Source organism: Lagopus muta, chromosome 8 (genome assembly GCF_023343835.1).
Source record: "Lagopus muta isolate bLagMut1 chromosome 8, bLagMut1 primary, whole genome shotgun sequence".
NCBI classification, from domain to species: Eukaryota; Metazoa; Chordata; class Aves; order Galliformes; family Phasianidae; genus Lagopus; species Lagopus muta.
In genome coordinates this window covers 323250-350456 of record NC_064440.1, presented here as the reverse complement: position 1 = coordinate 350456, position 27207 = coordinate 323250, and the positions used below count along the sequence as shown (strand labels likewise).

The 27207-nt window shown below is 41.0% G+C and overlaps 1 protein-coding gene across 2 annotated transcripts in view; it reads left to right on the top strand.

Annotated features, from left to right (window-relative positions):
- The window catches only part of PKP4 (plakophilin 4), a 79454-nt gene that overhangs the window by 14648 nt on the left and 37599 nt on the right, over positions 1-27207 (top strand). The window contains exons 2-7 of one of the 2 annotated variants that reach the window (XM_048953689.1): positions 3147-3277; positions 11812-11924; positions 20879-20913; positions 25315-25440; positions 25609-25799; positions 26552-27110. In XM_048953689.1, the coding sequence (XP_048809646.1) occupies positions 3152-3277; positions 11812-11924; positions 20879-20913; positions 25315-25440; positions 25609-25799; positions 26552-27110 (1150 nt within the window). In that variant the 5' untranslated portion in view covers positions 3147-3151. Of the gene's footprint in view, positions 1-3146; positions 3278-11811; positions 11925-20878; positions 20914-25314; positions 25447-25608; positions 25800-26551; positions 27111-27207 lie in introns of both variants that reach the window. The other variant, XM_048953688.1, reaches the window with a different exon arrangement.

Sequence of the window (27207 nt, the reverse complement as noted above, 5' to 3'; positions counted from 1 at the left end):
TTAACTGTCTTGCAGAGAAAATAGAAAGGTCTGGGTTCTCCTGTCTGCACCCCAAGGACAGCGATTGCTCTCCCAAATATATTGGATATTGCTGTGAAAATAGCAGGAGGGGCAGTGAAAGGTGGGGAGCAGAAACTAGAGAGAAAGATTTGATGTGTGGGCTCCTACCCTCAGTCCAGTGATTTCTCATATCTCTTCTTTCTCTTCAATCATGTATTCTGGGTCCTTCCTTTTGTCAATGATTATATGGCTGCAAGATCAGCTGGGACAGAAAAATACCACCCAACTCCTCCCACCTTGGGAGAGCGGGGGGAAGGAAGAACAGAGAACAAGCGTAGCTTTGTGTTGGATCAGTTCAATAGACCTATTTGCTTTGCAGCTGTTTAACTATTCGAACAGACGCAAGAGAAAGAAATACCCATTTTGGCAACTTAGAACTTAACTGCATGCTCGGAGGTCCAGTGGGAAAACCAGGACTGGCAAGCTACTAAAGAGAGCTGATGAATCTGCTCCACTGTATGCTGGGAGCCAAGGAGTCTGCTGCTTTTGTAGGCAAGGGGAATGTCTAGGAGGTTGTCGGGATTCAGTGCTTCTGTGTGTTGGGTGACCAAGCTAACCATGCACAGTGGAGGCAATAGGCGTCCTCCACAGAGACAGTTTACTCCAGCAAGTCCAGGCAGTTGTCTCCGCTCCGTTTGCAGCGATCCATCTTGCTGCATGGTTTCATGAAACCATTTAAGGAGCTTCCATAGTGAAGAGGAAGGGAAGGCTGCCATTTTTCAAAAGCAGTGCAGGGTATTTCAGACTACAGACTTCAAACTGAATGGCTTTACTTGTTTTCTGGCTTGCTTCTAGTTGGGAAATCCAGCCGACAGCTAGATGGCCACCATTTCTGTTCTCTCTTTTACTTTTAGGTGCAGAACTTCAAACTTAGGAGCAGGCGTTAGGAATCCAGGTGAGGTCCCTCCCTCCAGCAGCATTCCGGCGCTGTGCTCTGCAGGCTGTGCTGCAGCGTGGCCCCGTGCCGCTCTGTGCTGCCCAGCTGCCCCAGCAGGCAGTGAGCATTCTGCTGGGTGAGGTGAGCTATGCACCCAGCTGTGTGTAGGATCCGAGCCAGCAGATGGCTCATCTTTGTATCGAGGTTAGAAAGTCGATAACTTTGCCAAGGAAAGCATTAATTGAAAGGGCAGCAGTTAAAACAGCTGCCTGTCTGGTAAGGTATATCTCTCTAATGACACTCTTAGCACTGAGGCAGATGTACATTTAACCCTGATATCGTCATTAGTAATTAATTTGATTCCTGTTCACCTGATTTTTATGAATACAATCTCAATGTATGTTTCCTGATCAGGGAAATGTCTGTGCCTTCCGGGTGTCCGTTTCCTTGACTGCATTGCTACACGAGTTTATTACAGGTGGTTGGCTGGGTATCTAATTCAGTGTCACAGTGGGAAGCGACCAAATAAATTACAGAGGAGAAAAACCAGTGCATGTTACACTGTATTTTTGTAGAGATTTTTAGTTGCTTAAGTATTCATTTGGACACCGTACTTTGGAAGCCGTGGACATCATAGCTTGACCTTGTCATGCTCATCTCTTCTTTCTTTTTCCTTTTTTTTTTTTTTTTTTTTTTTTTTTTTTTTTTTTTTTGACATAGAGACTTACTGCACTTTTCTCCCCCTTCTGCCTTAAAGGGAAGAAAATCAAGAAATCTCTTTAGTCTGATGGAATAAGTATTACACTGATTTAATGTGTTAAGATATATCTTATCTCCGGTGACCTATAGGTAAACCTTCAGAAAGAGCTGAAGATGTAAAAGTGTGATCACTAAATATTTAACTGAGCTAAAGTTACAGGCATGTGTAACTCTGTTCAATTGAGAAAGTAGTGCTGCATCTCCTAAATTATGTGGTTTTATGTATTAGTTGCCTGTGCTTTGCATTTCTCCTGACACCCAGTGGGTGCCCCGTGGTTGCAGTTCAGGTCAGGATGCACTGGGATGCGTCCCACAGTTGTAACTCAGGAGGGCTTTTGAGGTTTGGCTTTCTGATCTCTTAACAAATGCTTCTAAATTAAGGAAGAGCTTGACTCTGTAGTTTCATTACTTCATGACATGCTTGCAAACTTAACAATCCATTTAGAAAGCTGCAGTGCTGAGTTGTAGTCATAAAAGAGCTGTGGAAAGTGATTTAAAATTTCAGGTAGGACCTGGGCAATCCAAACATGTTCCACAATTCTTTGGGCCACTATGGCTCAGTGAAAGAGTTGACTCTTACTTAAAAGGTTACTTTTTTCTTTTCAGAATCTTAAGTAGAATCCGTTGCTTTGGCTCTTCAAAACCTTTCTGTATAACCCTCAGAGCACTTTTATGTTATGCCTTCTGTAATGCTGTTGAACTGTTTCTTATAGAAACAGGGTCTTTGACTCTTCAGATGTGTGTCAGGGTTAAGGTTAGATTCTGGTGTGGCCGCCTTTGTATTAAAAGATTGAAATGGATAATGGATAACAATGTTCTGTCAAAAATAGACACGTGTGGGCAGATGCTCATTTGGTGATACTTGGCAAGGCAGGTAGTCTGTAGTATCACGTATAACATAGTGCGTGCAAACAGTGTGATAGCATTTTACGTGTCTTCTCCAAGGGTAAGTTTGGCACCAGTTGTGAGAAAGTCACCTTCAGACTCACCCACAGGCATTTCAGCACAGGGCAAACCTGCCTGGGCACCTGGAGGTGGCACTGTGGCTGTTGGCCACGCCATGGGCAGGGAGCAGAGGCACGTCACAGGCAGGAGGAAGACGTGGGATCAATACAAGCATAATACTAGCGTTCACTTTACCTCCTGGATTTTGCTGCATTTGATAACTGTTACAATGTCGTGTTTTATTTAAAATAAATTTTAAACGTTGTGCTGCCTGGTAATGTCTGCCTGCCCCTTATGTTCTGTACTTTGCTCTGATTTCAGCTTGTGGAGATGAAGCACAATAATAGCACAGCGCTCGTATTGACATACATTGACGTTCTCTGCCATTCTGGTTAAGTTTGAAAAGATTTTAGGAAAAATGAGAGTATGTAATGCTGAAGACTTTTCTTTACTTAAACGTCCCTGGCAAAAAGTGTAAACTATTAAAAAATGTTTTTTATTGCAGGCGAAATGCCAGCCCCTGAGCAGACCCCAATGGTGGAAGAAGGGCTGCAGACAACGCAGGAAACTGCCACCAGCCCAGGAATGGAACCGGAGGCCACTGCCACTACCATTTTAGCTTCTGTAAAGGAACAGGTACGGGCTTGGTTTTAGTAGTTCAGAAATCTGCTCTTTCAGATGTAGCCATCATTTCTTCCTACATTGCTGGAAAGAAACATTGTTTCTGAAATTTATTTCCTCCTATTAATGTAGTGTATCTTATAGGTCAGATATTAGAATCTGAAAGGGATCATTTAACTGCAGTAAAGAGAATCATCATTGTGGTATTTGGTGCCCATTGCAATGCGTGCGCTGTTATAAATCAGATTTGAGATGCAGGTTTATTGTTTAAGCAAAAATGTAGGGAAAATAATCCACCAACATTGTGGAATTGATGCAGTTCTGAGATCCAGACCCTTTTGTCCATTGTACACATTTGTGTGCAGTGTTTTATAAGGAGACACGCTAACTGAAGATTTTGTTGGGGGGAGGAATAGAGAGAATGGTTTGGTTTTCACTGTCAGAATAATAGGTAATCATCATCTCTCTTGGGTTAGTACAGAAATTGTAACTTACAAATTTCAGAATAAATGTGTTTTGGTGTCTGTTTTAGACATTTTAAGGTAAATTGCTACCCTGATAAATTCAACCCTGAGTGTAAGCACTTGATACGTTATTATTTGTCTAACAATGATATTAAAACAAACAAACAAACAAACAAAAAAACCAAACACCAACAGAACCGAACAAGGATTAAATTATGTGGTCTGGATACAAACAGATTTGGTACCTGTGGAACCTTCAGTCTTAAATGAAAACTTTCTGCCAGATGATGAAACTTAGATCTTCGTTCTCATGGCTAAATACTTGTTTCAAAAGCTCTTGAGATGGAAGTAGGCAGCCTGTTCATTTCTCAGTGGTGTTGAAACTGATCTTCCTGCGTTAAGGAAATTAATGCCTGAGGCTATCAAGATGTGAGTAATTGCAGTCAATTGGGTTAAAGTGATCCTGAGTCACCTCATGTGAAACACTGTTGGTCTTGTGATGTCAGCTTATCACAACTGTCAGAATTTGTTTGCCAAAAGTTCATCTGTGGTGATTTGAAGTTAGTCCATTTTCTTTTGTTGTGGACAAAGGAAAGCTTGAAACAGTAGCTCAGATGGCGAGTTGCACTGCAGTAAATAACAGCACTGCAATTCCCAATGATCACCAGCCAGTAACTGCTGGGATTGCTATCCAGAGGTGCTTTTGTGCAATTTTAATGTGATACTGTTTAAGCTGAACATACCATTATGACAGCATTCCCTACGTCAAATTGATACAGTAGTGTATAAAAAAAGGCATTGCTAACATATCCTTTCTTACCCAAAAACCATTTTGTTATATCTTTTACTTTGAGAAAAAATTGACATGGAATATTTCTTCATTTTAAAAAGGAGATTAAAACCTCTTCTCATTTTCATAAAAAAGACCATTAATATATGGACTATTAAGTTACTCCTTTCTGATCAAGAGGAAAAAAAATTACAGCTGTATTTTTGTAGTTGGTGAAACACAAACATCAAAACTGTGGTCCAGCTCTGTAAAGACATATAGGCATGTTAGAATGGGTGGAAGGAAAGTCGTGCTTCACCCTTGGAAATAATGTGAAGGCAGTAAGAACCAATCTGCAGCTTTTGGTTATTTTTTTCTGTTGATATTAATTACAGACAGACACTGACATGTTCAACACCCTTCCTGTATGGCAGAAAGCCCAGAACAGAATATTTTCCAGTGCAGTTATTTACTTTATTAAGCTTGAAAAGAAGCTAGTGTGATGTTTACTATGGCTCAACTTCCTTTTAGTCAGGAATCTCTCTTTATTTGCAGTGGATCTGGTATTTGTACAATAGAGCTGCCACACCTTAAATTCATTACTTCAGAAACATTTACTGGAGTGGAACCACAGTTCAGGGAGAAAAAGTAACTTTATTCATTAAACTGTACCAAATCTTAATGTGACCAAAACTTTTAAAATTACTGCAGTAATAGTTCTGAAATAGGCAGGTACTTTTATTGAGTGACTTTGTTATGCAGTGTCTGCCATAGTAGCATGTATATGGCTATGTAAAAAGTTACAGTAATTACTAAGCCCTTTAAGCTGACAAGCCATTTCAAATAAATTCTCCATTTGTTTCTTTTTCATGTGAGTGCAAATCAGTTTGAAGCAGCCTTGTTATCAAACTGGAGGCTGAGCTTTGAGCACTCCCCTCACTGAGACAAAGTTGTCAGGCAGCTGTCTGAGTCTCTTGGCTATATTTCTGGGGAGCAGCCATTTTCACCAAACATTAATTGTAACGAGCAGTAGAAGAGTGAAGAAAACAAGACTGCTTACAGCTTTGTCTGTGCTCTTCTGACACAGCTCAGTTTTTTGAAACTAAAACGCATCCCTACAGAGTATACGTGATGCTCCTGCTGCTATCGCAGCCTGACGGGGTAGGGAGGATCATTCCTTCACCAGGAGGAGCTTCTTGGTTTGCCTGACAGGTTTGGATGAAAATCGGTGGGAACTGACTTAACAAAGTTGCATTTCTGGTAGCAGATTTCATCTTTGAATGCAGGGAATTTCTAAGTGTAGTGAGGTTGAAATGTGTTTCTTCTGTTAGCAGTTGTATGGATTTGACGGTGTTTGGCTTCATAGCAATACTAGGGGATTTTTATTCGTTGGTTTTTTTTTTCAGTTGTTTGCTTTTTGTTTGGGGGTTTTGCTGTCCTTCTTGGAAACACAAAGGCAGCTGGCTGTCAGCTACTTCTCTGCATGAAATTATAGATTACTGGAACCGCTGCCATTTTACAAGTGCAAGCTTTATGCTACTAAATTTAAAATGAATTGCTTCTGAACACACAAGATCGAATGTGTGACTGGATGGTTTAGAATTTAATTTCCTGCTTAGTGATAGTTTTCCTTTTCAGTGATTGGGCTGAGAGAGGAGGAGGTCTCACAGGAAGAACTATCCATGGCTTCAGCTTTGAAACGTAACGTGAAAATACTGCCTCTGATTTCTGTGCCAAGGGAGAAGCAGTTACAACGGTGGCAGACAGATAAACCATGTGTGTATTTACGTATATACGTTATCGTTTCCTTGGTCTTGTTGTTTTTGACACTTAAAGATGGACAGCTTTTCACCTTTTCCTTTTTAAGTAGGTGATAACAGAGAGAGAATGACTGGATGTGCTTGTAGGTGTGTAATCATAAATCTCTTAGGGTTTCAGAAGTGTTTTTCTAAAGCGTTTAATTTCAGCACTTCAGTAAAAACGTTTCATTTTCTAGAACTACATTGAACCACATACTAAGAAACATTCTAATATTTTTTCTTGCTTCTTTGCTGTCTAAGTACAGTGTTATTTAGATGGCTCTTGAGATTCTTTTCCTGTAGTCTTCACTGCTTCTTCTGATGAGAAATTCCCTTTGAAGAAGGGCCTGCCTGAACCTGTGAGTACCCATCAGGTATATTAGAGTACAGGTCTTGTGAGGCTGTGGGATTACCAGCCTCTGCTCGGCAGCAACTGACCTCTGACCAGCAGTTGGCAAACAGTGTGCTTAGCTTCAGCAGCAGTTTAAAATATCCTGCATTGTAACAAAGTTTTCAAAGAGAATGGTGCTCGAATGAAGTCACTGAATACCTCAAGTGGCGTTCTTCCTTTCTGTCATTGACTAGGAGTACTTTTGTATGAATTGCTTAAATTTTGATCCCTCTTCTGCTAGAGCAGCACTAAATTGTTTTACCAGGCCAGTGAACAGTGCAGGCATAGAAGTATTAAGGGCTTTAATGGTCTACTGCTATTGAATACAGAGTAAGTGTAATCAGCCAATCATTGTAGCAGTGTGATTTCACAACCTGTAATCTGTGGTTCTCTTTACCCTGCCCAATTTTATTTTTTCTATTTTGTATTTTGGAAGCTACTGAGATACTGAGAGCGTGAAAATGTGGTTGTGTGCATGAGTAAACCTTTTTATTGAAAACTTTAAGGCTGATCTAATGCAGTTAATTAAAAATTTAGTGATGCCTCAGTAGACTGTGGTAGAGAAATTCAAATATCGGGTCACTGAAGTACAGTATTCAAGTTGGGGACAATATTTTATTCAGCGTGTTTTGTTCAGTTCCTTAACCTACCTCAGAACTGCAGCAGGTGTGAGCATGCAGGACTCGTATTGTGAAGAAGGTGCAAATGAACCTAGCTGTGTGTGTCCTCTGCTTTTTTTGCACTTCCGTGTCCTAGAAATGTCCAAAACGTGGTTGTCTTTCCTTAGCACCATTCATACCTTCACAGGCAGTGAGAGTTGCGTGGGTCTGTGTTGTGTGTTGAAGCTGACCACGAAACAGTAACTGCTGGGGAGAAGCATTCCTTTCAAGTGCTGGCTGTTTCCGTAGGTTGCCGCTGTTTTTATTGACTCAAACTACTGAAAGAGGCTCAGCTGAATGGTTCTACAAAGTGACATTTGGCAATTCAAACAGCTTAGCATATCACTGCAGCTCGACATAACATCCCATCCTGGCCCTGTATTCTGCCACAGCTTGTTTCAGGTACCATTCAGAACTGATAGAAAGATGCTACAAGATGCATCTCCTAGTGGCATCAAGAGCATCATGTCTGACATTCCAAGTGCCTGATCCCGGTCTGATGAGTAGGGCTACACGAGTACAAGTGTTGTCTTTGTTTGTGCTAGCGCTGCTGATTCTTGCATGTCTCTGGAAAGCCTTCAGTTGGCCAATTGGACTTCCCACCCTTCAAATAAAGCTCTAAGTTACCTGTATTTTGCCAGAGGTCTCAAATCACAACAGGAGGAGTGGGGAAAAAGGTTCTTTTTATTTTTCAACATTATGAATCTTGAGTCCTCATTTTTATCCGTAGTACCGAAGGAGAAAAGTTCCTGCTTAATGAAAATAAGGTCATCATATCTCTGCTACGCAGTATTATCATGTAATTACACAATTGCTTCTAAATCACTTATTGTCCAAAGCTAGCAAAAAGAGAATGATGGTCTTTATGTCCGTCAAACAAATTACATTCCCATTACTTACCTGTTTTCAAGTATTTGTTTTAATAGCCAAGCAGCGTGTTCACAATTTCTTTTTAGTTGGCAGAGAGCCACAAGCTTCTAAGAGGATCTCATCTCTCAAATGAAGACAGCAGTGTGTTTTCAGGATTGATAGAAATTGTCTCATCCATGGTTTCTGGCGGCAAAGACTGTAAAGTGACTTGTGTGAGAGATTGCAGTATCATTGCGGAGCAGTTACTGCTTGGCAGCAGAGCTCCTAGCTCTGTTTTTGGTCAGCTATGGTATACACCACAATATCAGCACCCCATGCAAGGTTTGCCTTCTGCCTCCAAGAGGAAAGTTACAGAGCTCTGGAAGCTTGCCTGCCTGCAGTCAGTGATTGTCTTTCCATAGTTTGTTTCTTGAACCACGTGTATGCTTCCTCTCCCTGAGAAGTCACTAAAAAGATAGCTTTTTTTTGGTTTCATGAAGTGACTGAGTAGTTACTGCCAGCAGATGTTACTGATGCTAATAGAATTAGTACTTTCTTCAATTTTGGAAGAAAAAGATAGCTCTGATCAATGCATTATAATGGATGTGCTTCAGAAGATTTGGTTACTCCTTCATGCAGTATGGAAGTCTGTGCTGTCATCTGCATATATAATTTTAGTATTCCCTTGCCACGTAGATGTTCTACAAACAAAAACAAGCATACTCTTTGTGTTACTTGATTCCTGTCATCTTGTTGCAAGCCAGTGCTATAAAAATTAGTTGATTCTGATGTTGGTCTCGGCCAGCAGCCTTGTGTCACCAGCTGCCAGCACTCTATGCAGCATCCTGCACATCCCAGTCCTTTCAGAGCAGCTGGCTAGAGAAACAAGTTCCTTTAGTTCTTTTAGTTCCTTTAGACCTAACAACTACAGTCACAAATGCTGAAGTAAAGAAGAGACAGAAGTCAGCATCCATTGTTTCAATGTAAACTTTGTTACTTCATTGGAAGCACAGGATTTACATTTATTGTAAATCTGGGCATTTTCCACTGACTAATTAATGATGGGTTGGTGAATTGGCTGTGAGGTATGTTTCATCTATATTAGAACTGGACAGCACATTGTCACGTATAAATTCCTTTGACTTTTTTGTTTAATACACTCTTTTATGTTTCCTCTCCAAAACTCAGGCTGCCCCAAGAGCTGACAGGCTGCATGTGTCCCTCTTTGGTATCGCATGGAGGGGCAGCAGGCTGAGGCCTGGGATCAGACTCTGAAGACTGGGTCTGTGCTATTCAGTGCCATTGCACGTTGTACGAACTTCCTGGTAGTGCATCCTTCCTTCCCAGTAAGATTTGCTGTGGTCCACATGTTGTCACGTTTATGCTACTTTTTGCATCAGGTCATGGGATTACAAGGACTTTGCTTTAGAGTTCTGTTCAGAAGAGGATTTTAATAAAATCCCAGGTTAGGGTGCATCTGCTTCCCTTAGCCCCCGTGGTTTGTGTAATTGTTTTCAGGGAAAGGTAAATGATTTTTTTTCTGTAAGTATGGAACTATTTTGAAATCAGGATGCTTTGTGACATGGAAGAAGATTGTATGCCTGGGTTTAGGGAAAGCCAGGTGTTTGGTTTTTTTAACAGATAATTTTATTTATCTGAGCCTAAAACAACCTGAAGCTATGTCAAGGTTCTGAAATGTCACCCTGATTAACAAAGCAAGTTAAATTTTTGCTTCCAATAGAGACCTGAAGTTGGGTTTGACCACTGCCATCCAGTCAGACCTATGCTTTCAGCTCGGCAGTATGTTGTACTTATGACTGCAGTTTTCAGGCTCACTGAAATCCATCTCAGTGTTTTCTTGTGTAACATTTTTAACGGTTTTTAGGAATGTTCAGGTATTCCTCCATTAATATTTGATTAGGGGAGGGCAGGCGTGTCAAGTCCATGAGGATGCCAGTCCAGTCTGATGATTCAAGAGAGTGCACTGCTCTGCTGCAATTGCCGTAGCAGAGCAGCAGCTAAGTGCAGTCTTGTTCTGTGAGTGATGCCGTGTCTCATGGCAGCAGTGGATGAGCTCTGCGTGCTGGAGGCAATGAGCTCTGCCAGCCAGTATTTACAGCGTGGGGATGTGTTCGTTGACTTTGGTTGCTGAGCTTTAAGAAGTGCTTGAAACGGCCTGCAGTGATGTGTTCCTGCTGGGGGGGGCACTCGGTTCCACGGCGTATCTTTAACCAGCCTGTTTGTTGCCCAGCACTCAAGTCACACCTTTGGAAGGAGATTTCTTTTTCTTTAGCTCGTCGTATTGAGCAGCATAGCCTACAGGTGGCTTCCTGAAGAAATCGGTGCTAATTAACCTGATATTTGGAGCTTTCTTGAAGGCAATCTCATTGCAGAGGTCGGAAGAAACCATATCCTGAGTCCTGCAGGATGATCCTGCTTTCACGGTATCAATTCCTGCGCTCTGAGCTCTTTGCCTCTGGGGCTGGAGATGGGAGCCATAGGTGCATTGCTGAGCCATGCCTGATCTTACTGGACAGATGCACAAACAGCAAAAAGTAGAGAGTTCTTCAGGGACCACTGAGGAAAATAAAGTGTTTAAGGCTCGTTCTGTGTGATGTAAGGTGTGGCAGAACTGTTTGCATTAACTGTAACCCATGAGTGAAAGTGACTTCTCTGATGTGGCAAGGCTAGCAACTAATATGTGATATAATTATGTGATACACATTCATCAGGGAAAGCTTGTTCTCTTTTTAGAATTAAAGGAATACTTGTATTTCATATTTCAGTAATTTTCAATATTTATCCAAGTATAAAATAATGATGTTCATCTACTTTAAATAGCATTCAACAGTTCGTATAACATTCAGGGAATGGAGAATATGAACTTGAAAAATAATAAGAGTTGCTCTGATAGAATCCTTATCTGTAATTAGCAAACCCTAACAGCGGAGTAAAGCTTCCCTAATACCCCTTGATGGCAGTATAGATTTCAGAGTATCATGTTTATAAAGCAGTATTTCCTGGTTTCATCAACACAAAAAGATTCTGAGCAGCTGCTTGTATTTCCCAGGTCTTTCTGGGAGCACAATGTTGCAAAATAAAACTGTTCTGGCTTTCATGAAGGCTGAGTTTTGGTACCTTTGACCAAGAAATACAACAAAAGCTGAACAGAATAGCACATTTCTGTCATCAACCAATTTCAACTAACAGGCTTTGAAATTTTGAATAAGAAGTCAGAAAGTAATGTAGCTTAGGATTTGAAGTTTTGCAAGTGAAAAGGATAGAATACAGTGTTTTCCAGTGCGACTGTGTTTTAAACAAAACTGAAGACTTTGTAGGCACCAAGTTCCTTAAATTGACAACATAAGTAGATACCAAACATTTTAATTGTGGAAGGAAAAAATCCACAAATGCTTAAACGTGTGTCTTTTTGTAGCAGATAATTAATGTTTGCATGAATCACTGATATAAAGAACCATTAAATTCCCACTTTCCTCTAGTAGTTCCACTGAGGAAGACTCCAAAGAAGTAACGTGACTGTGATGAAACTCATTATTTTTCAGAACTAATCCATACCCATTGTTTAACATCAAGAATGCTTTTCTTTTGAAATTTCAGGAACTCCAATTTCAAAGACTTACCAGAGAACTGGAAGTGGAAAGGCAAATTGTGGCTAATCAGCTAGAAAGATGTAGGCTTGGAGCAGAATCACCAAGTATCGCCAGCACAAGGTACAAGTCCCAATGACTTCACTTTCATGTATCCCATAAGTTAAAGGGCCTCTTATGTCCTGTATCCATGTATTTCCACTAACAGCTGTTCACCTCCCATTAATATCTGAAGTACAAAAACACAGATTTGCTTTTAAGAGTTATGAGACAGTTCAAAAAGACCTAGTCGTTCATTACATAAATGTAAAGCTTTAATTTCTCTTTAAGTATGTTGAAATTTGTTTTTAAGATTCAGCCAAAGAGAAATGCAGTAGACTTGAACTAGCGCTATTAGTGCTAATACTTACGATGCAGTAATCCTGACAGTTTGTTTTTCCTGAATTAGTTACCTGGTTTCATCCAGCTCTTCTGAAATCCTTCCTCTTGTTCCATTTCCTTTCAGGAAATACCGTGTGTCACGTTCTTGTTAGCGTACTTTTGGCAGTGAGAAACATGCCTAATAATCTAATGTGTGATGGCAGTAACTTTAGCAAAGTGTTTAATATTTCAGCTGTAATGAGTATGCTGATTTATTTACTTCCAATTTCTTAGCAAACTTCATTCTCTTATGAAGCACTTGGACCTCATTTCAAGATACAGCGAGCTTCATTTTGACATATGCATAGCAGATTTGCTCTGAATACTGTAATTTTTTTCTAGATAACTTTGTTTCTGTATTCTTTCAGCAGTAAACTCAGGTATCATTATATAGTGTTTCCTTCTGGGATCATAACAAATATTTCCGCAAATCAAATGAAAAGTTATTCCTACAAAACCTTAAGAAAGTGGGCATGATTATTTGCAATAAATAAATAATCCCTTGCACCATCCAACACGGCTGTTTTACTTGATCATAGCACTTAGCTTACGTTTCATTTGACAGTATTGTTCCTGGCATGAAGTTTCTATTTGAGAAACTTCAAAGTACTCAAAAATATTCTTTGGACAAGACTCCAGCTTTATGCCGTTCCTGCTTGTCCATCTTTGCTCTAGTTATTGTTCAGATTTTGTTTTGAAAGCTTAATTTAAAAAAAAAAAAAAGTTCTTATGGAAGAAAAAATAAAAAGCCTTTGTTGTTAATTAGTTGTGAATGTCAGAAGGTCCAATTTCAGTGAATCTTAATGAGTAGTGTACAAGGGAAAATGTTTTCTGTGTCCCAGTCTAGAGGATTTGGAGAGCAAAGAGCAGTACATAAATATGAGTGAGATGTGTGTGTAGTTTTTAAAATTATGTACAATTACTGATATCTACACAGAGTTCAGTACCATACGGGTATGACTTAGACAGGCCTGAGTAGTGGGCCCGGGTGAACCTCATGAGGTTCAACAAATCCGAGTGCAGGATCTTGCACCTGAGTTGAGACAACAGCCCCTACCAATACAAGCTGGGGAATGCAAGGATTGAGCGCAGCCCTGCCCAAAAGGAGCCGGGGCTGCCGGTGGGTGGAAAGCTAGACATGAGCCAGCACTGCCCTCGTGACCCAGAAGGCCAACCCGATCCTGGGCTGCATCAAAAGCAGCGTGGCCAGCAGTCAGGGAGGAGATCCTGCACGCCTGCTCTGCGCTGTGAGACCTCACCTGGAGCACTGCATCCAGATGTGGAGTCCTCAGCACAGGAGAGACATGGAGCTGTTGGAGAGCGTCCAGAGCGGGGCCACAAAAATCCCTACAAGGACAGCCTGAGAGCTGGGGCTGTTCAGCACGGAGAAAGGAAGGCTCTGAGGTGAGCTGAGAGCAGCCTGCAGTACCGAAAGGGCTGCAACAAGGAAGGGGACAGACTCTTCAACAGGGTCTGCTGTGACAGGACAAGGGGAAATGGCTTCAAACGAAAGGAGGGAGACTGAGATTGGATACAAAGAAGACGTTTTTTACAATAAGTGCACTGAGGCCTTGGCACAGATTGCCCGGAGAGGTGGTGGGTGCTGCATCCCTGCAGACATTCAAAGTCAGGCTGGACCAAGCTCTGAGCTCCCGATCCACCTGTGGGCATCCCTGTTCAGTGTGTTCAGTGCAAGGGAGTTGGGCTACGTGTCCTTCCGGGTCCCTTCTGACTCAAGTAATTCTATGATCTATACCTCTGTCGCTTACCACAATGGTTGTTATGGTTTGGTATACAATCATTAGTTCTTAGTTCCTTTCTTTATAGCTAAGCTATATCTACTTATATAAAAAAGTTTATGAGAATTTAGGGGGAGAAAATGTTAGTGCATAAATTGGTTTATTATATACTTCTGTGTGAGTGCACTTGAGTGTCTAGATAAGCTCTGCATGCACTTGTTTTCAGGTCCATAAAATATTATTAATAACTGTAGAAAATATAGACATTCTAAAATAAAGATGAATTATATTCATATTAAAAAGCATATCTGCATGTTCATATACATATATTTTTGCAAGCACCCTTGTATTCTGACTGCTGTTCTACCTTTTTTAAATTGTCTTATGTCATCTGAATCTAGTCCCAGAAAGAAAAATTCTATATTTGAATCAGATTCTTCAATTTTTTCATGACCAGCTGCTTCTGATCAAGTTAGTGTTCAAAAGAATTAAGGTAAAACAGTAGTTTGGAGGAGTTTCAAAGCAGATGCAAATATAGTGGCAAAATTTATATCTTAAAAAAAATATTGGTGTGTTTCCTCAAACTAAGTGATGTAAATGTCTTGCTAGCTGACAAGGTGACAAGTAAATATGAAGAGGGCACCTGAGGCATAAGAAAGCTTGGAAACCGAATGCTTAGTTGAAAGAGCAAGTGGGAATGGCTGACAGCCTGCTCGAAGACCCACACTGAAGTTGAGCACTTACGCAGCAAAACAATATTCCATTTGGCCGAGAATTTTCCAGCATGCTCTTACCTAAAAATAAATAAATAAGAGGTGTGTATGCTGCCTTGTTTTTACCATTTGTTCGGTTTTTCTTCCCCTGAGGAAATCAGTAACACTTTGTTTCAGAGATAGTGCTTTAATCTTCTTTAATGCGGTTAAAGCGGCTGGGAGCGTTTCATGTCAGACATCCAACTGGAGGCTGCGTTCACCTCAGTTGTGTGGCAGCGTCTCTGATGTTCTTGCTTCTAAACTGGATTCCTGCAACACTATGTTGGCCTGGGGATAGTGCAGTTTGCAAAACAGATGCTGTCCCCCAGTCGTGGGTACTTCTGAGCTCATTTGGTTGTTGCAGCTTGGGCTTTAAGCTGTTCTACGCTTCAATCAAGTCATCCTTCTGAACCAGCTCATCAGCCTGTTGCAGGAGTCCCAGCTCAGTGGAAGTCATTGTAACAGCTGTGGTAAGGGGGAAGTACAGCACCACAGGACAGAGCACACTCCATGCAGAAGTAGGCACCATTTGCACATCCATGCCTACAGCCACCCTGCAGGTTGGCACCAGTGATGAGACTGTAAAACCCTGGGAGCTCACCCAGAAGGACTGGTGTTGCAAAAGCACGGTTCGTTCCCTTTCTGTTAGTCCTTAAGCAATGTGTTTGTTGCTTTATCACATCTGAGCAAAGGGAAGCAAATGGTAGTTTGCAGTTTAGGCTTGTTAGCCTGTTGCCTACCTGCCAGATTGCTACATTCTAGGAGCCAGCCTCACACAGGCACAGCTGACTGTCTCACTCTCTTAAGAGGGGTATGAATGCTGACAGAAGCAACAGATCTGCAGGTACTAAGGAACTGCAGTGTGATGGGTAGAGAAGCAAGAATTAGATCATCTGCAGCCCTGAATTAAAAAATGTTTTTATTTTTGTGTACTTGTAGATGACTTGCCTGTTAAAATGATTTCATCTCATAATTATATTTGTAAATGGGTATTTTGCTCAGCCTTTATAAGATATTTCATGCCATCCTATATGTTTTGCAACATCTTAAGAGACTGAAGGAATACATGGGAATTAGAGTTGCATGTAAGTATTAAACATTTTTAATGCATTATACGCTACAAAATTGGAGATGACAGAGTGGGAAAAACAATACCAAGTTTCAGTTTTATCTTCTTATTTTTTTTGTGTCGTGTTATAACATGCACAGGTTTCTCTGAAGAAGCCACTGGGATGTTCAGCCTCCCATATAATACAGCACTGCAGCTAACTTTCCGTCTGTAGCGTTACTGATTCAGTCGGACTCAGTCCTGGGCTGCCAGGTGTGCTGGAGTACGTGCTGATGCAGGTAGATATCAGTGTGTGTCGAGGGGCAGAAGTCAGACTCTCTTTGTAAAATGCATTGCCTGACCTCTTAGGTGGGACTTTGCTGTGTGACTCTCAGGGTCAATTCCTCTCCCTCTTTTCGTGAGTTATTTTGTGTAGCTTTTGAAAGTTGTGTGGTGAAACCAAAAGGCTCATAGTTATTAATTTAATTGTAAAGTATTAGGCTCATTATAGCAGCTTGCCTTGAATGCTTTAAGAAAAAAAGTGCAGTGAAAGGCACACTAGGCCTGGCCATTTAAAGAATCCAAGTCCTTTTGGCAGTATGCTTAACTCAGAAGCGAACACTTCAAGTACTAAGTAAACTAAATCAATCACATGTGAGTAACACTGTGCTTACCTGATGTCTTTTGAGTTCTGTGAAACTAGGTATTTACAGCTATCAGGATGGTTTATGTTCTCTGCTTTCTGTACATATAATCCCTTTTTTCCAATACCAATTAAAGTGCAGTGCGAGCTCTCTGCAATAGTAGAAAATATTCCAAAGTGATTCAGTAGTTTTGCCCTCTAATTGAACACTGATCATTTTCTGTGAGACTGCATACTGCACTTTCATGCTCAGACGTCGGTTCTCACGCAGTGGCAGGACGCTGTCAGGCAGTCAGCAGAGCAGGTGCTTTCTGCTTGCAGGCGGTGCCCCGTCACGCCGTGCTGGGAGCCTGTGCCCCCAGGAGCAGCGCTGCTGCCACGCTTCCAGCCGGGCGCCGATCCCCAGCCTGGGGCACTCGGTGGTGTGCAGCAACAGGCGTGTGCTGACAGCACTGCTCACTGCTGAGCACGGCCCTCTGTGCAGATGCTGCGTGCATGTTGATACGGTCTTCGTGAAGCCTGACGTGTTTGATGGATCTATTTGAAATTGCCTGCATGTATGATTCCCCCAATTTCGTGGCACATTTTGAGCACATTCCTCAGACTTTGTACTTCTCCTTAGGGTGTTATAAATCCTCTTTTATCTAGCGGTAGGGTTTCTGTCTTCTATATTACAAATAATTGCATAGGAAAAATAAGAATTTTTTATTTTATAACTCCTTGGTCTGCAATGATATCGTGACATTGTTTTCCAAACATCAGAGTGGACCGTTAGCCTTGTTTGTTCTCCTGTTGGCAAAACCATGTCACCGTGTCCTGCTCTGTCGGTACCAACTGATTACCCTCTGAAATGCCCTTATTTCAGAGCTGTCTCAGGAAACAAACCCGTTTTTTCTTATATTCCATTTCCCAAGTAGAAAGAATAACAAGAATGGAACCATTTGCTTTTGTAACAACATCAACAATTTTTCAAGATTTTTCATGTTTTCTTTGAAACTTACTTCCAAGTTACTTTTTTGATTGGGCTGACGTACCAGAAATTGCCGCTGTCCTTCCCTTCTACTTCTGCAGTTTCTTCCTTGCTACACATAGGACTTCAGGTTTTTAGGTTGTTCTGGGCATGAAAATACAATAATCATGCTTGTAGGCATTTTGTTAGTGGTTAAGGTAGACATAAAACCTCTGTTGTGTATGAGATGGTCAAAAGATTCCTTTCTTTGCCTATAAAATTCAGTTATCCACTTGAATTATTCTTGGGTGTTGTATAAACTAATATCTTCTCCAGATCTCAGTACTCTACATAGAGGTTCTTAAGCTCTGCAGCTAGAAGAAATCCTGGGACTCTTCTACAGATAATTTTTGTCATTAAAATATCAAGTAACTTATTGTAATCTCACGGATTTTTTAATTTCTCATGACTAGACACATAACTGTGCCATAGGCTTTGTCAGAGGCTTTGAAATGTGGGAGCAATCTGATAGGCTTGCTGCTCACTGTCTGCTCTGACCGCAGCCTGAGCAGGTTAAAGAGGCAGCCGGTCTTTCCCAAAAGCTGTCTTGGCCTGCTCCTATCACAGACACTTCAGTGTGTGTTCCTAATTGGGTTCAGGTAACAACTGAAACTCAAATATCCAGCATGTTTAGTATGCTCTGCAGCTCCTTTAAAAGTGGCACTGGAAAAACAGCTGCTTACAGCAGGGCTGGGGGTGTTTTACCATTCGGCAGCAGCCCTGCCAGCAGTCAGTGCCACTCAAGCACCACGTCTGTCAGTCCCAGCTGAGGGGCAGCTCGGTGGCTGGGAAGCTGCTCCATCCCCTTCTGAGGTGGTTCTGAGGATTCGTTCGGCCCTTCCGTGGTGTTCTGTTTCATCTTCTAGTTGAATGGATGTGGTTTCTTGGTTTTTTTAATTACATTTTTTTTTCTTTTCTGATAACTGGAGCAATTCAGGAACTGCATTGTTCTTAGGTTTTCTTAATTCTGTTTTGTTTTCTTTTTCTTCTCTTGAAACTTCGCTTTGATGTTCTGTTTACTCAGAAAAACAGATAACAGGGTAATTTTCTTGTTACAGCCCTGGTGTGGTATGTTTGTTTTCTGCTCACACAGACCGTAAGCATTTTTGGAGGTCTGTCAGAGCTTTGAATGCCCATGAAATGGAGGCATTTTGCTTTTTATACAATTTGATTTCTAATTTTCAAATATGTAAAAATGTGGTTTGCCGATGAGCTGCTCTGCTGATAAATTGAAGAGCAGTGAATTAATATTGACTCGAGCCGCATATGTAAACACCTACTGTGTTCTGCAGTCCTGACTGGGCTGTGAAGCTGGGCTGTTCTCCTGTGAGCAGCCCCCTGCACACCATTTAGCTGAATGAGGTGAGGCTGGCCGAGGCCGCGTCCTGGCTGTGCTCTGTGGCTCCAGCAGGCAGTGCTGTGTGCAGGGCAGGGCTGGTGTGGTCAGCACCAGCTTCAGGATTCAACCTGGAATAGCAGCGCCTTCCAGTTGGGGGCCAAGTTTGGGTGCAGTGCTCCAGATAAGGCCTTCTAAATTCCTACCCAGAGCACGAGAGGCTTCCCTTTATCAGCTGAAAACCCTCCCTGCAACTCTTCGTGCCACTTGCTCTTGCCATGCTGCTGGATTGCACGTGGGACATGAGGTGGCTGTGGTACAGCAGAGTGGGTGCAGTGCTGGCGTGTTGGTGAAGGTGAAGGTGCCGATAGAAAAGCTGGAGCTGAAAAACCATCTTGAAAGTGTATCTTTAGTTCAAATGTTACTGAGAACTTGTGCTTTCAACAAAAGAATCAAAAATACAAAATCTCATTACGCTTATTTTGATCATTACTCGTTACTAGTAACGTTTATTACGGTATATAGATTCCAACATATACTTTTTTTTTTTCATCTGCCTCTACCAGGAATTTAGTTACACACAGCTTTAAACCTTCACACTACTTGTGAGTGTGCTCCTGATGTAGGTATTTAACATGGCAGATGAAGGACAGCTAGAGCATTCTGTGTGAACAGACACAAAGTGTTGACTGGCAGCTCTGGCCAGGCAGTAGGCTTACAGCCCTGTAAATAAAGCACTTCCCCTGGGCATCAGCAGGTGGGATAGCACAGCTCACATCGACACAGTGCTGAACTTTGGGGAAGGTAGTTGTTGGTTGTGTAAGTTATCCTCATAATGCCCACAGGATGATATTTGTATGAATCTGTTGCTTATCCCGATTGGCACAGAGTTGGATTTGTTCATCTTTGTGTTTAGTGATTCTGACACTGGACCTGAGTTCTGGAGCTCCTAACTGCACGTTTAGCACTTCCATTCACAACAGCATCGTCTCCAGAGAATGTTCTTTGTTTTTATAGTGCAAAGTACTTATCCAGTATTGTTCAAGTTGCTGTGCTCAAGTATTGTTTATAATTGGTAGCTTTGGTAGAAAAGTACAACAAATAATGCAGAAATAGATGCATCTTATCCAACAGCCCAGTTGCCTGCTGATACATAGACATCATGAAGTCTGATGGAGGTGCTCATATTTTCTTCTAAACAGTTTTTTGTTTGGAAAGTACTACCTTGCAATCGTTGCAAAATGGTGTAACACCCGAAGTTTGATAATCAATATGTAGAGTGAGGGAGCAACGTTTTTTATTTAAAAAGAAAATGTATCCAATGGATGAATTTAACATTTGTCTGTAAAAATAGTCGTGCATTGATACTATATCAGCATGTGAGAGAGTGCTTTTGTAGAAGAATCAAAATGATTAAGATAGTTCTCTGTAAAATAATTATTTGTAAAATACAAGCAGAGATTTACACAGTTGATAAACACCTGCTGGATCCTGGAAGCAGTTGTTTCCCAAGGCAGGTTCCACCTAAACTGCGTAAAAATGTGTTATCTGTTTGTACTTGGAGGTAGGCATGTTGTGGTGTGTCAGATGGCTTTGCTTTTTACCATATGTGAAGGATCAAATTCTCTCTAGGATCTTGGGAAGGAAAACAACAGCTAAATGTGCGGGTTCCATTTCTGCTCATTTATTCAGAATGCATTGCACGTCGATGCAGACTGCTCTGGAGTTGTGATTCCCGAGCTTCTGTGCTAGGCTCTGCCATCAGCAGTGAATGCTCTTTTTGGAAGTTGTTTTACTGCTAATCCAGCACACGATTCTGAACTTCTGCTGTATAGGATTGGTTGCACCATTGGGCCTTAATAAGGCATATATCACACCCTTAGCTTTGCTCATATGGAAAGGCCAAACTCTTTGGTCATTTGTCAGACAGTGAGTTACAATGGACTTCCTCCCAGTTAGTTCAAAATGAAAGCCAATACCCAGAGGTTTAGTTGCAGTTTTAGTTGTGCTGGTTACTGAAACTTTGTCTGCTGGCTATTGTACAGTTTGGTACACTTGGTTTAGAAAGAAAGAAAGAAATCCTGACTAGAAATGTGGTTCTGTTAGTGATAACTTTTTTTCTTTCCGCAGCTCTACTGAGAAGTCATTTCCTTGGAGATCACCAGGTATTATCTTCTATGCGTACGTTTTGCCTTATGCCACAAACCCTTTATTTCCTTGGCATTTATTGCTTGTTTTGATGTGCTCTGAACATTAGCAGTAATGCTGTGTGTCTTTTCCAGATATGTTTTCTAAAGCAGCGTTAATATACTTTTTCACACATGGGCTTTTTTGTTCCTTTGTTATTACAAAAGCTTATTTAGCTTAAGTAAGGGTGGTTGCAGCTGCTTTTCTTGCATCTTTTTGTGCCTTTGTGATTTTTGTGTTGTATGATACTAACAGAAACTTTACACGTTTGGAGTCCTTCACAATAAACTCAAAAATAATTTTGAGTCTTCCCTATAGTCCATAAGGACCATGAGAACAATGTGTGTGCTTTAAGCCTGAAGTCTGTTTTTCCTTCGTATGGCTATTTTTACTTAACCTACATCCTCCAATGAGCAGAGGTTTCTCTGAGAGTTCTTTTTCTGTTTCTGTGTCTCAGGATATCTCAAACTCTCTTTCCAAAATATGAAAAATTACTCTTATGGTTCTTCTGAGTCTACTATTAAGTATATTGCATGGAAGTGGATAGGACTGTAGATTTCAAGTGACATCCAAGTGTATAATCTGAAGGAACTGTCAGAACCATCCGATCTGATCCGCACAGATCAGGGCAGTATTTAATGATTGAAGAGTCAACCTTCGACCAGCTGGTAGTTTCTTTAGAGTGATGAATGTATCTGCAGAAATCAGCACTGTCAACACCATAGAGCAGGACCAGAATAGGACCTTGGCTCCCTGCAAACTGCTTTTTGCATTGGACACTGTTTTCCTAACTCAGTTGTAAATTCTTGAAAGTGTCATGTTAAGCAAAACTGGTTGAATATAATAAAAATGCAAATGCAATTGTAGATAGCTTGTTACTAACTAAAGATGTATTAATACTGTGCAGAGCCCTGTATAAAGATGCATGCAGTTTTAAGAACTATCCAATACTTTGCATCACGACACACCATAAAAAATAATGCACCGTAATTGTCTGCTTGCTCACTCAAATGTATTGACCATTATCCATATTCGTGGTAAATCCATCTCTTGAACCATATTCTTTCCCTTTTTATTGTTTGTTTTGTTTATAGATACTAAGTTCTTAAACCTTGTGTGTAATTCTATTTGCACAGTTTCAGTTGCCATCATGGTATCACCTCTGCTGACATGAGGTATATTAGCTTTTTTATTTTCAATCTAGTGTCACAGCCTACTTCCCATGGCATTCAAATTTTGCTAATCAGGGTGGTGCTTTGGGGGTATTTTTCTAACACTATTTTGAAACAGAAATCACATTAGCTGGACTTCTTGTTTGATTTTTTTTTTCCAAGTAATTGAGTTACTTTGGTGTGTTGTTTGTTTTCTAACTTTCATTCTGAACATTATTTGCATGGCTTTATGTTCTGTTATTTCCCTTGGCTCTCTAATGTTCCAGTGGCAGTTCACCACTGGTAAAGGTATATTCTGACACGCCTCAGCCTCTGTTTTACAGACTTATCCATTCACATTCCATTCCTTATTTCCTCCTCAGTTGTCCCTATGACTTACTTGGCTGTTGCTTTTTCTCCTCGTCTTTCCATTAGTTTGTTTCCTTCATCTCTCCGCCCCTGTTTTTATCTTATCCTGTCGCTCTCTCCTCCCGATTGCTGTTTCTTTTCCTTAGAAATCCCCTGCTCTGAGGTCACTTTGCATTTGGCTAAATGGCAGAACTTAAGAGAGGGGAAGTCCGAGAAGTCAAGGAATGCCTTGGAATGTCTTCTTGTTTTAGAACAGGGTTTGTGTTCAAGCTGTAACAGTTAACAAATACACAAGCTTTAACTTAAGAGCTTGTGCTTCTGCTTGAATAGTGCACGTATATTGCCCAGCGAGATGTATGTTGTGTATATCTGGGTGAATTTAAGGCTGTTCTGCAGTAATGGCCCAGAAGTGGGCATGTTTGAAAGAAAGGCATTTTTTGCTTGGAACTTTAACTGACGATGGGAATTTTATTTACTGTTCGTGTATACGTGGTGAGTGTAGCATGATGGTTAGTTTTACTTACTTACGAGTTCACTTTGGAGCTTTATCTTAAAGAAATGTCACTCAGCGATGTCTTACTGACTGTGATCTGAAAAATACTGGCATCAGAGGTGAAGGACGGGGCTGCCTGCAGTCAGCTTATCTGACTTGCAGACGGCAGTTTATGTCGAAAGACATCAGCGGCGTGTGGTGCAACCTTACCTGAATGCATCAGTAGAAACGTACAGAAATTTTAACAGAAATGTAGCATGACGTTGTTTTGCAGATGCTTATAAAAAGAATATTAGATCAGCAGCCATTTATAAAAAGGCTATTATTTTATTCAGGGCATTCTCCTCATGATTGATAGTAGCAGAGAGAGAGAGAGAAAGACAAGCCCTTTTATTGTGCTTTCTTGCATTTGTTAGGGAGCTTAAACAATCTTCATTATTTAGCCTTGTGAAAGCATTTGCTTGGTGGCAAATGTGTGATAGAAGTGAGGTTTTGGTTTGGATCTCTGTTTTAGGAACAGCTGTGCAGCGCTGCACAATTGAACGTTATTCTTCGGATGTGTTTCTCCCCAGATCAGTTATTTGTCAGCTTGGAATAGATTTCATAATGATGTGACAGGCAGGAGGCAGCACAACAGGGCCTTGCATTACTTAAATAAAAAAGGTCAAAAGTTAAAATGTTCAAGTTAAAAATAATTGTAAATTGTAATTTAACTGCCCCTGTCCCTGCAGCCTTTTAGTTTAAAGAGCACGTGTAATACCCACTTCTGTCTGTCAGCACTGAGTTACTTCAGCGTTGGTTTTCTGTATCATATCCAGAGATACTTGTGATGAAATTAATGCAAGTGTAGTAACACTTCTTAAATCTTAATTAGATTTGGTCTATTATACTCCCATTACAGTGAATTGATTTAGCATCAAGTACAGTAGAGGGCTTGGCCTAAGAATGTTCTGCTCCCCGGTAACTGTGCTGGCTGCATGTCATCTGTAAGGTGTGTTGTCTTTATGTCTTAAATCTGGTGTTTGAACAGTGTTCAAGCATTCCTCATAATAATAATTAGTAACATTTTTAGTATGGAAATCTCATTACTGCACAAACAGCACGTGGTGTACAGCTATTGGTAAAAATCAGGTAAGTGTATTTCTGCTTTGGCTTGTCAGAGCCAGGAGCGTCCCTTCCTCTTGGAATTCCCTTTCACGGTGTACTGCAATAACAGCTGGAATAAAGAGTTTTTAATAGCCCATCTGTTGTTTTTTGTGATTTTTTTTTTCCTGTGACTACTGACAAATTTTATATCAGAACCATTATTTGCCAATGTTAGACCTTTCTTTAGCCCCTGCATGGAGTTTTTCAGCCCTCTTTCATATTTTCTTCCTCAGTCATTCTCAGCACAGGTTTACTGTCAGTCTGTGCTGGTTTTTACCCTGCTGGGAGGTCTGGTTTCCAGGAGTGCTCCGCAGGCATCGCAAACGACTCACAGCTTTAACGTGAAGCATTCACAGCAGTTGTTAAACCACTGCTTCCCAGTATGTGATTTTGGGTTTCCCATCCAGGTGCATTCACAAATTCCTGCAGCACAAATGTACATCTCTGGTGATAACTTTAAATACAATCCACATTCCCTACTGCATCTCTGACACCTGTTCTTATCAGTATAAGTGTGACATGGCAGTTGAACGACAGCTGAGTATTTTTGTCAAAATAATTTTGATTCAGTTTTCTGTTTGGTGCCCTCATCTTTGTCCTTGATTTCTGACTGTTCAGGTTTCTCCTTTCTTCATAACACTGCTGTGATGTTTTCTTTGCTTTCTCTTACATATGATGAGCCTTCCCTTTGCTACAAAGTTCTGCTAATATTCTAAGAACTGATGTTACCTTAAGAGTCATTAAAAATAAGCACTTAGATAGCAATATATTAAATAAAGCATTCATAAAATTTGCAACAGCTTGTCGATGATACACAAGTAGGGATGGAGTTCAACTCAACCTTTTATTTATTCAGATCTTGAGACAGTAGGTGTTTAAGACCAGTAACTACTTTTCTGTGCTCTGCAGTACAGTTCCATAAAGTTTCTACTCTGCAAAGTACATTTACTAGGTAACCAATCACACTTTTTTATTAATGTATGTTGCAAAGTGTTTTTAAAAATTGGGAACTGTAGAACTACCTCAGAACTACAGGAAATAAGATTCCCAGACCTGAGTATGGTAATTTCTTTCCTTTAGCTTGGTAGACAGTAACTGCTGCCTACTAGTAGGCTGCCTTTATGTTGGAAGTTCATCAGTAGTGTTTGAGAATTATTATTGAGTTTGCAGGAGTTCTGCATGTGAAGTACTACATTCCTCTTCTTAATTTATTCTTTCAGATCCAGCAGCCACCAGTGCAAACAAACCCCTCGTATCAGAGGGAGTTCATACCAATGCCTATCACATTAGGACAGAGCCAATACAAGGGAACCTCTACTCACCGGAACAGACATCTCTCCATGAAAGTGAGGGTCTGTTGTTTGCATTTTCAGTATTACAGTACATTTATTTCTGTATTAACCGCGTTAAAATACAATACAGTTATGAATGTAGCAAAGAGCAAAGTTCTGAAATACTTTGTTTTCCTACTGTTATGCAGTTCTTGTATTCTTATGCTGGCTTCATATCTCCAGGGTCTGTAGGTAACTCAAGAAGTTCAACACAAATGAATTCTTATTCTGATAGTGGTTACCAAGAAGTAAGCAGCTTTCATAACAGCCAAAACTTGAACAAACCAGAAAACAGACAGCAGCATTCCCTTGTTGGAACTGCTACTAACCACTTGGTGAGAAGCTCACGAGCTGAAGGGCAGACTCTAGTCCAGGTATGCTCAAAACAGTCCACTTTCTATCTATCTGTATGCTGCCTTTAGCACACTTCTAAAGACACTCAGTGTATAGCTGGACTTATGCTTTCTGTGGGATGTAATTAACATTATGTTAAATTCTGTTATTTTAACTAACACCTGCACTGGTTAGAAAGTGGAAATGGCTTACAGCTGAAGTTGAATAAATCTTGAGGTCTCCTGAGTGCAGAGCATGCTGCTAATACATAAATTCCAGGAAAGCATCTCTCAAAATTCTTTCAGTAGTGACGTTTGGGAAAACCTCAAGATTTTGCCCACATGTGAACACAGTGCTTAAAGAAAGATGGTGTTGGTGTTCCTGTGCCACCTTCCTTTTCTAGCCTTCTCCCCTTTCTTTTTCATTAGTCAGAATGTTTTTAATTGGAAAAGCTTTATTAGCTTATTCTAGAATTCTTTGCAATGCTGTTCCTCAATTTCCAGAGTTAATTATGGAAGTAGTAAGAAAGTGTGTTAACATAGAAAGCCAAGTAAGAACGAGGAATGGAGCGCTTCTGAAATGGCCATTTCAGATATGAAATTCTGGCTAGAAAAGACTGTTTTGTAGGGAATCTTGAAGGGATGATGTTTAGAATAGCAGTTATTCTTCAGCAGCAAAATGTATTGATAAATTGCTTATATTTCATGTTGGCTTCTGCCTTAGGGGAGAAAATTATCTACTGCGTGGCCTACATGGTAATACTGATAAATGTTTTGATTTTGTTTTTGAACAGCCTTCAGCAAACGTCGCTACCAACCGAGCCATGAGACGCGTCAGTTCAGTCCCGTCCAGAGCACAGTCTCCCTCTTACGTGGTCAGCACAGGTGTCTCCCCTTCCAGGGGGTCTCTGCGAACATCTCTGGGTAGTGGGTATGGCTCTCCATCAGTTGCTGAGCAAAGATCCCTCGCTTCTCATGCGTATTCATCCACTACTCTGCCAGTACAGCGGGCGGCATCCCCGTATGCTGCACAGAGACCTGCTTCCCCAGTGACTGTGCGGCGGATTGGCTCGATCACATCCAGACAGACAGCAAATCCCAACGGTGGGACTTCCCAGTACCAAGCATCAGCTAGAGTTGGCTCTCCACTTGCCCTCGCTGATGTACAAACCAGAGTTGCTTCTCCACCCCAAACGCAGCTGGGATCATCTTCCCCAAAGCGTTCTGGTATGACTGCAGTTCCGCAGCATTTGGGAACAACACTGCAGAGAGCAGTCCATGATATTGAACAGTACGGACAGCAGTACGACATATATGAGAGAATGGTTCCTCCACGTCCAGATAGCCTTACAGGTTAGTAAAAAAAAAGGTAAAGACACAGATTAAGTCTTGTTGCAAGCCTAAAACAAAATTAAACAGACAAATGTTGTAGCAGTAGGACACGACTGTG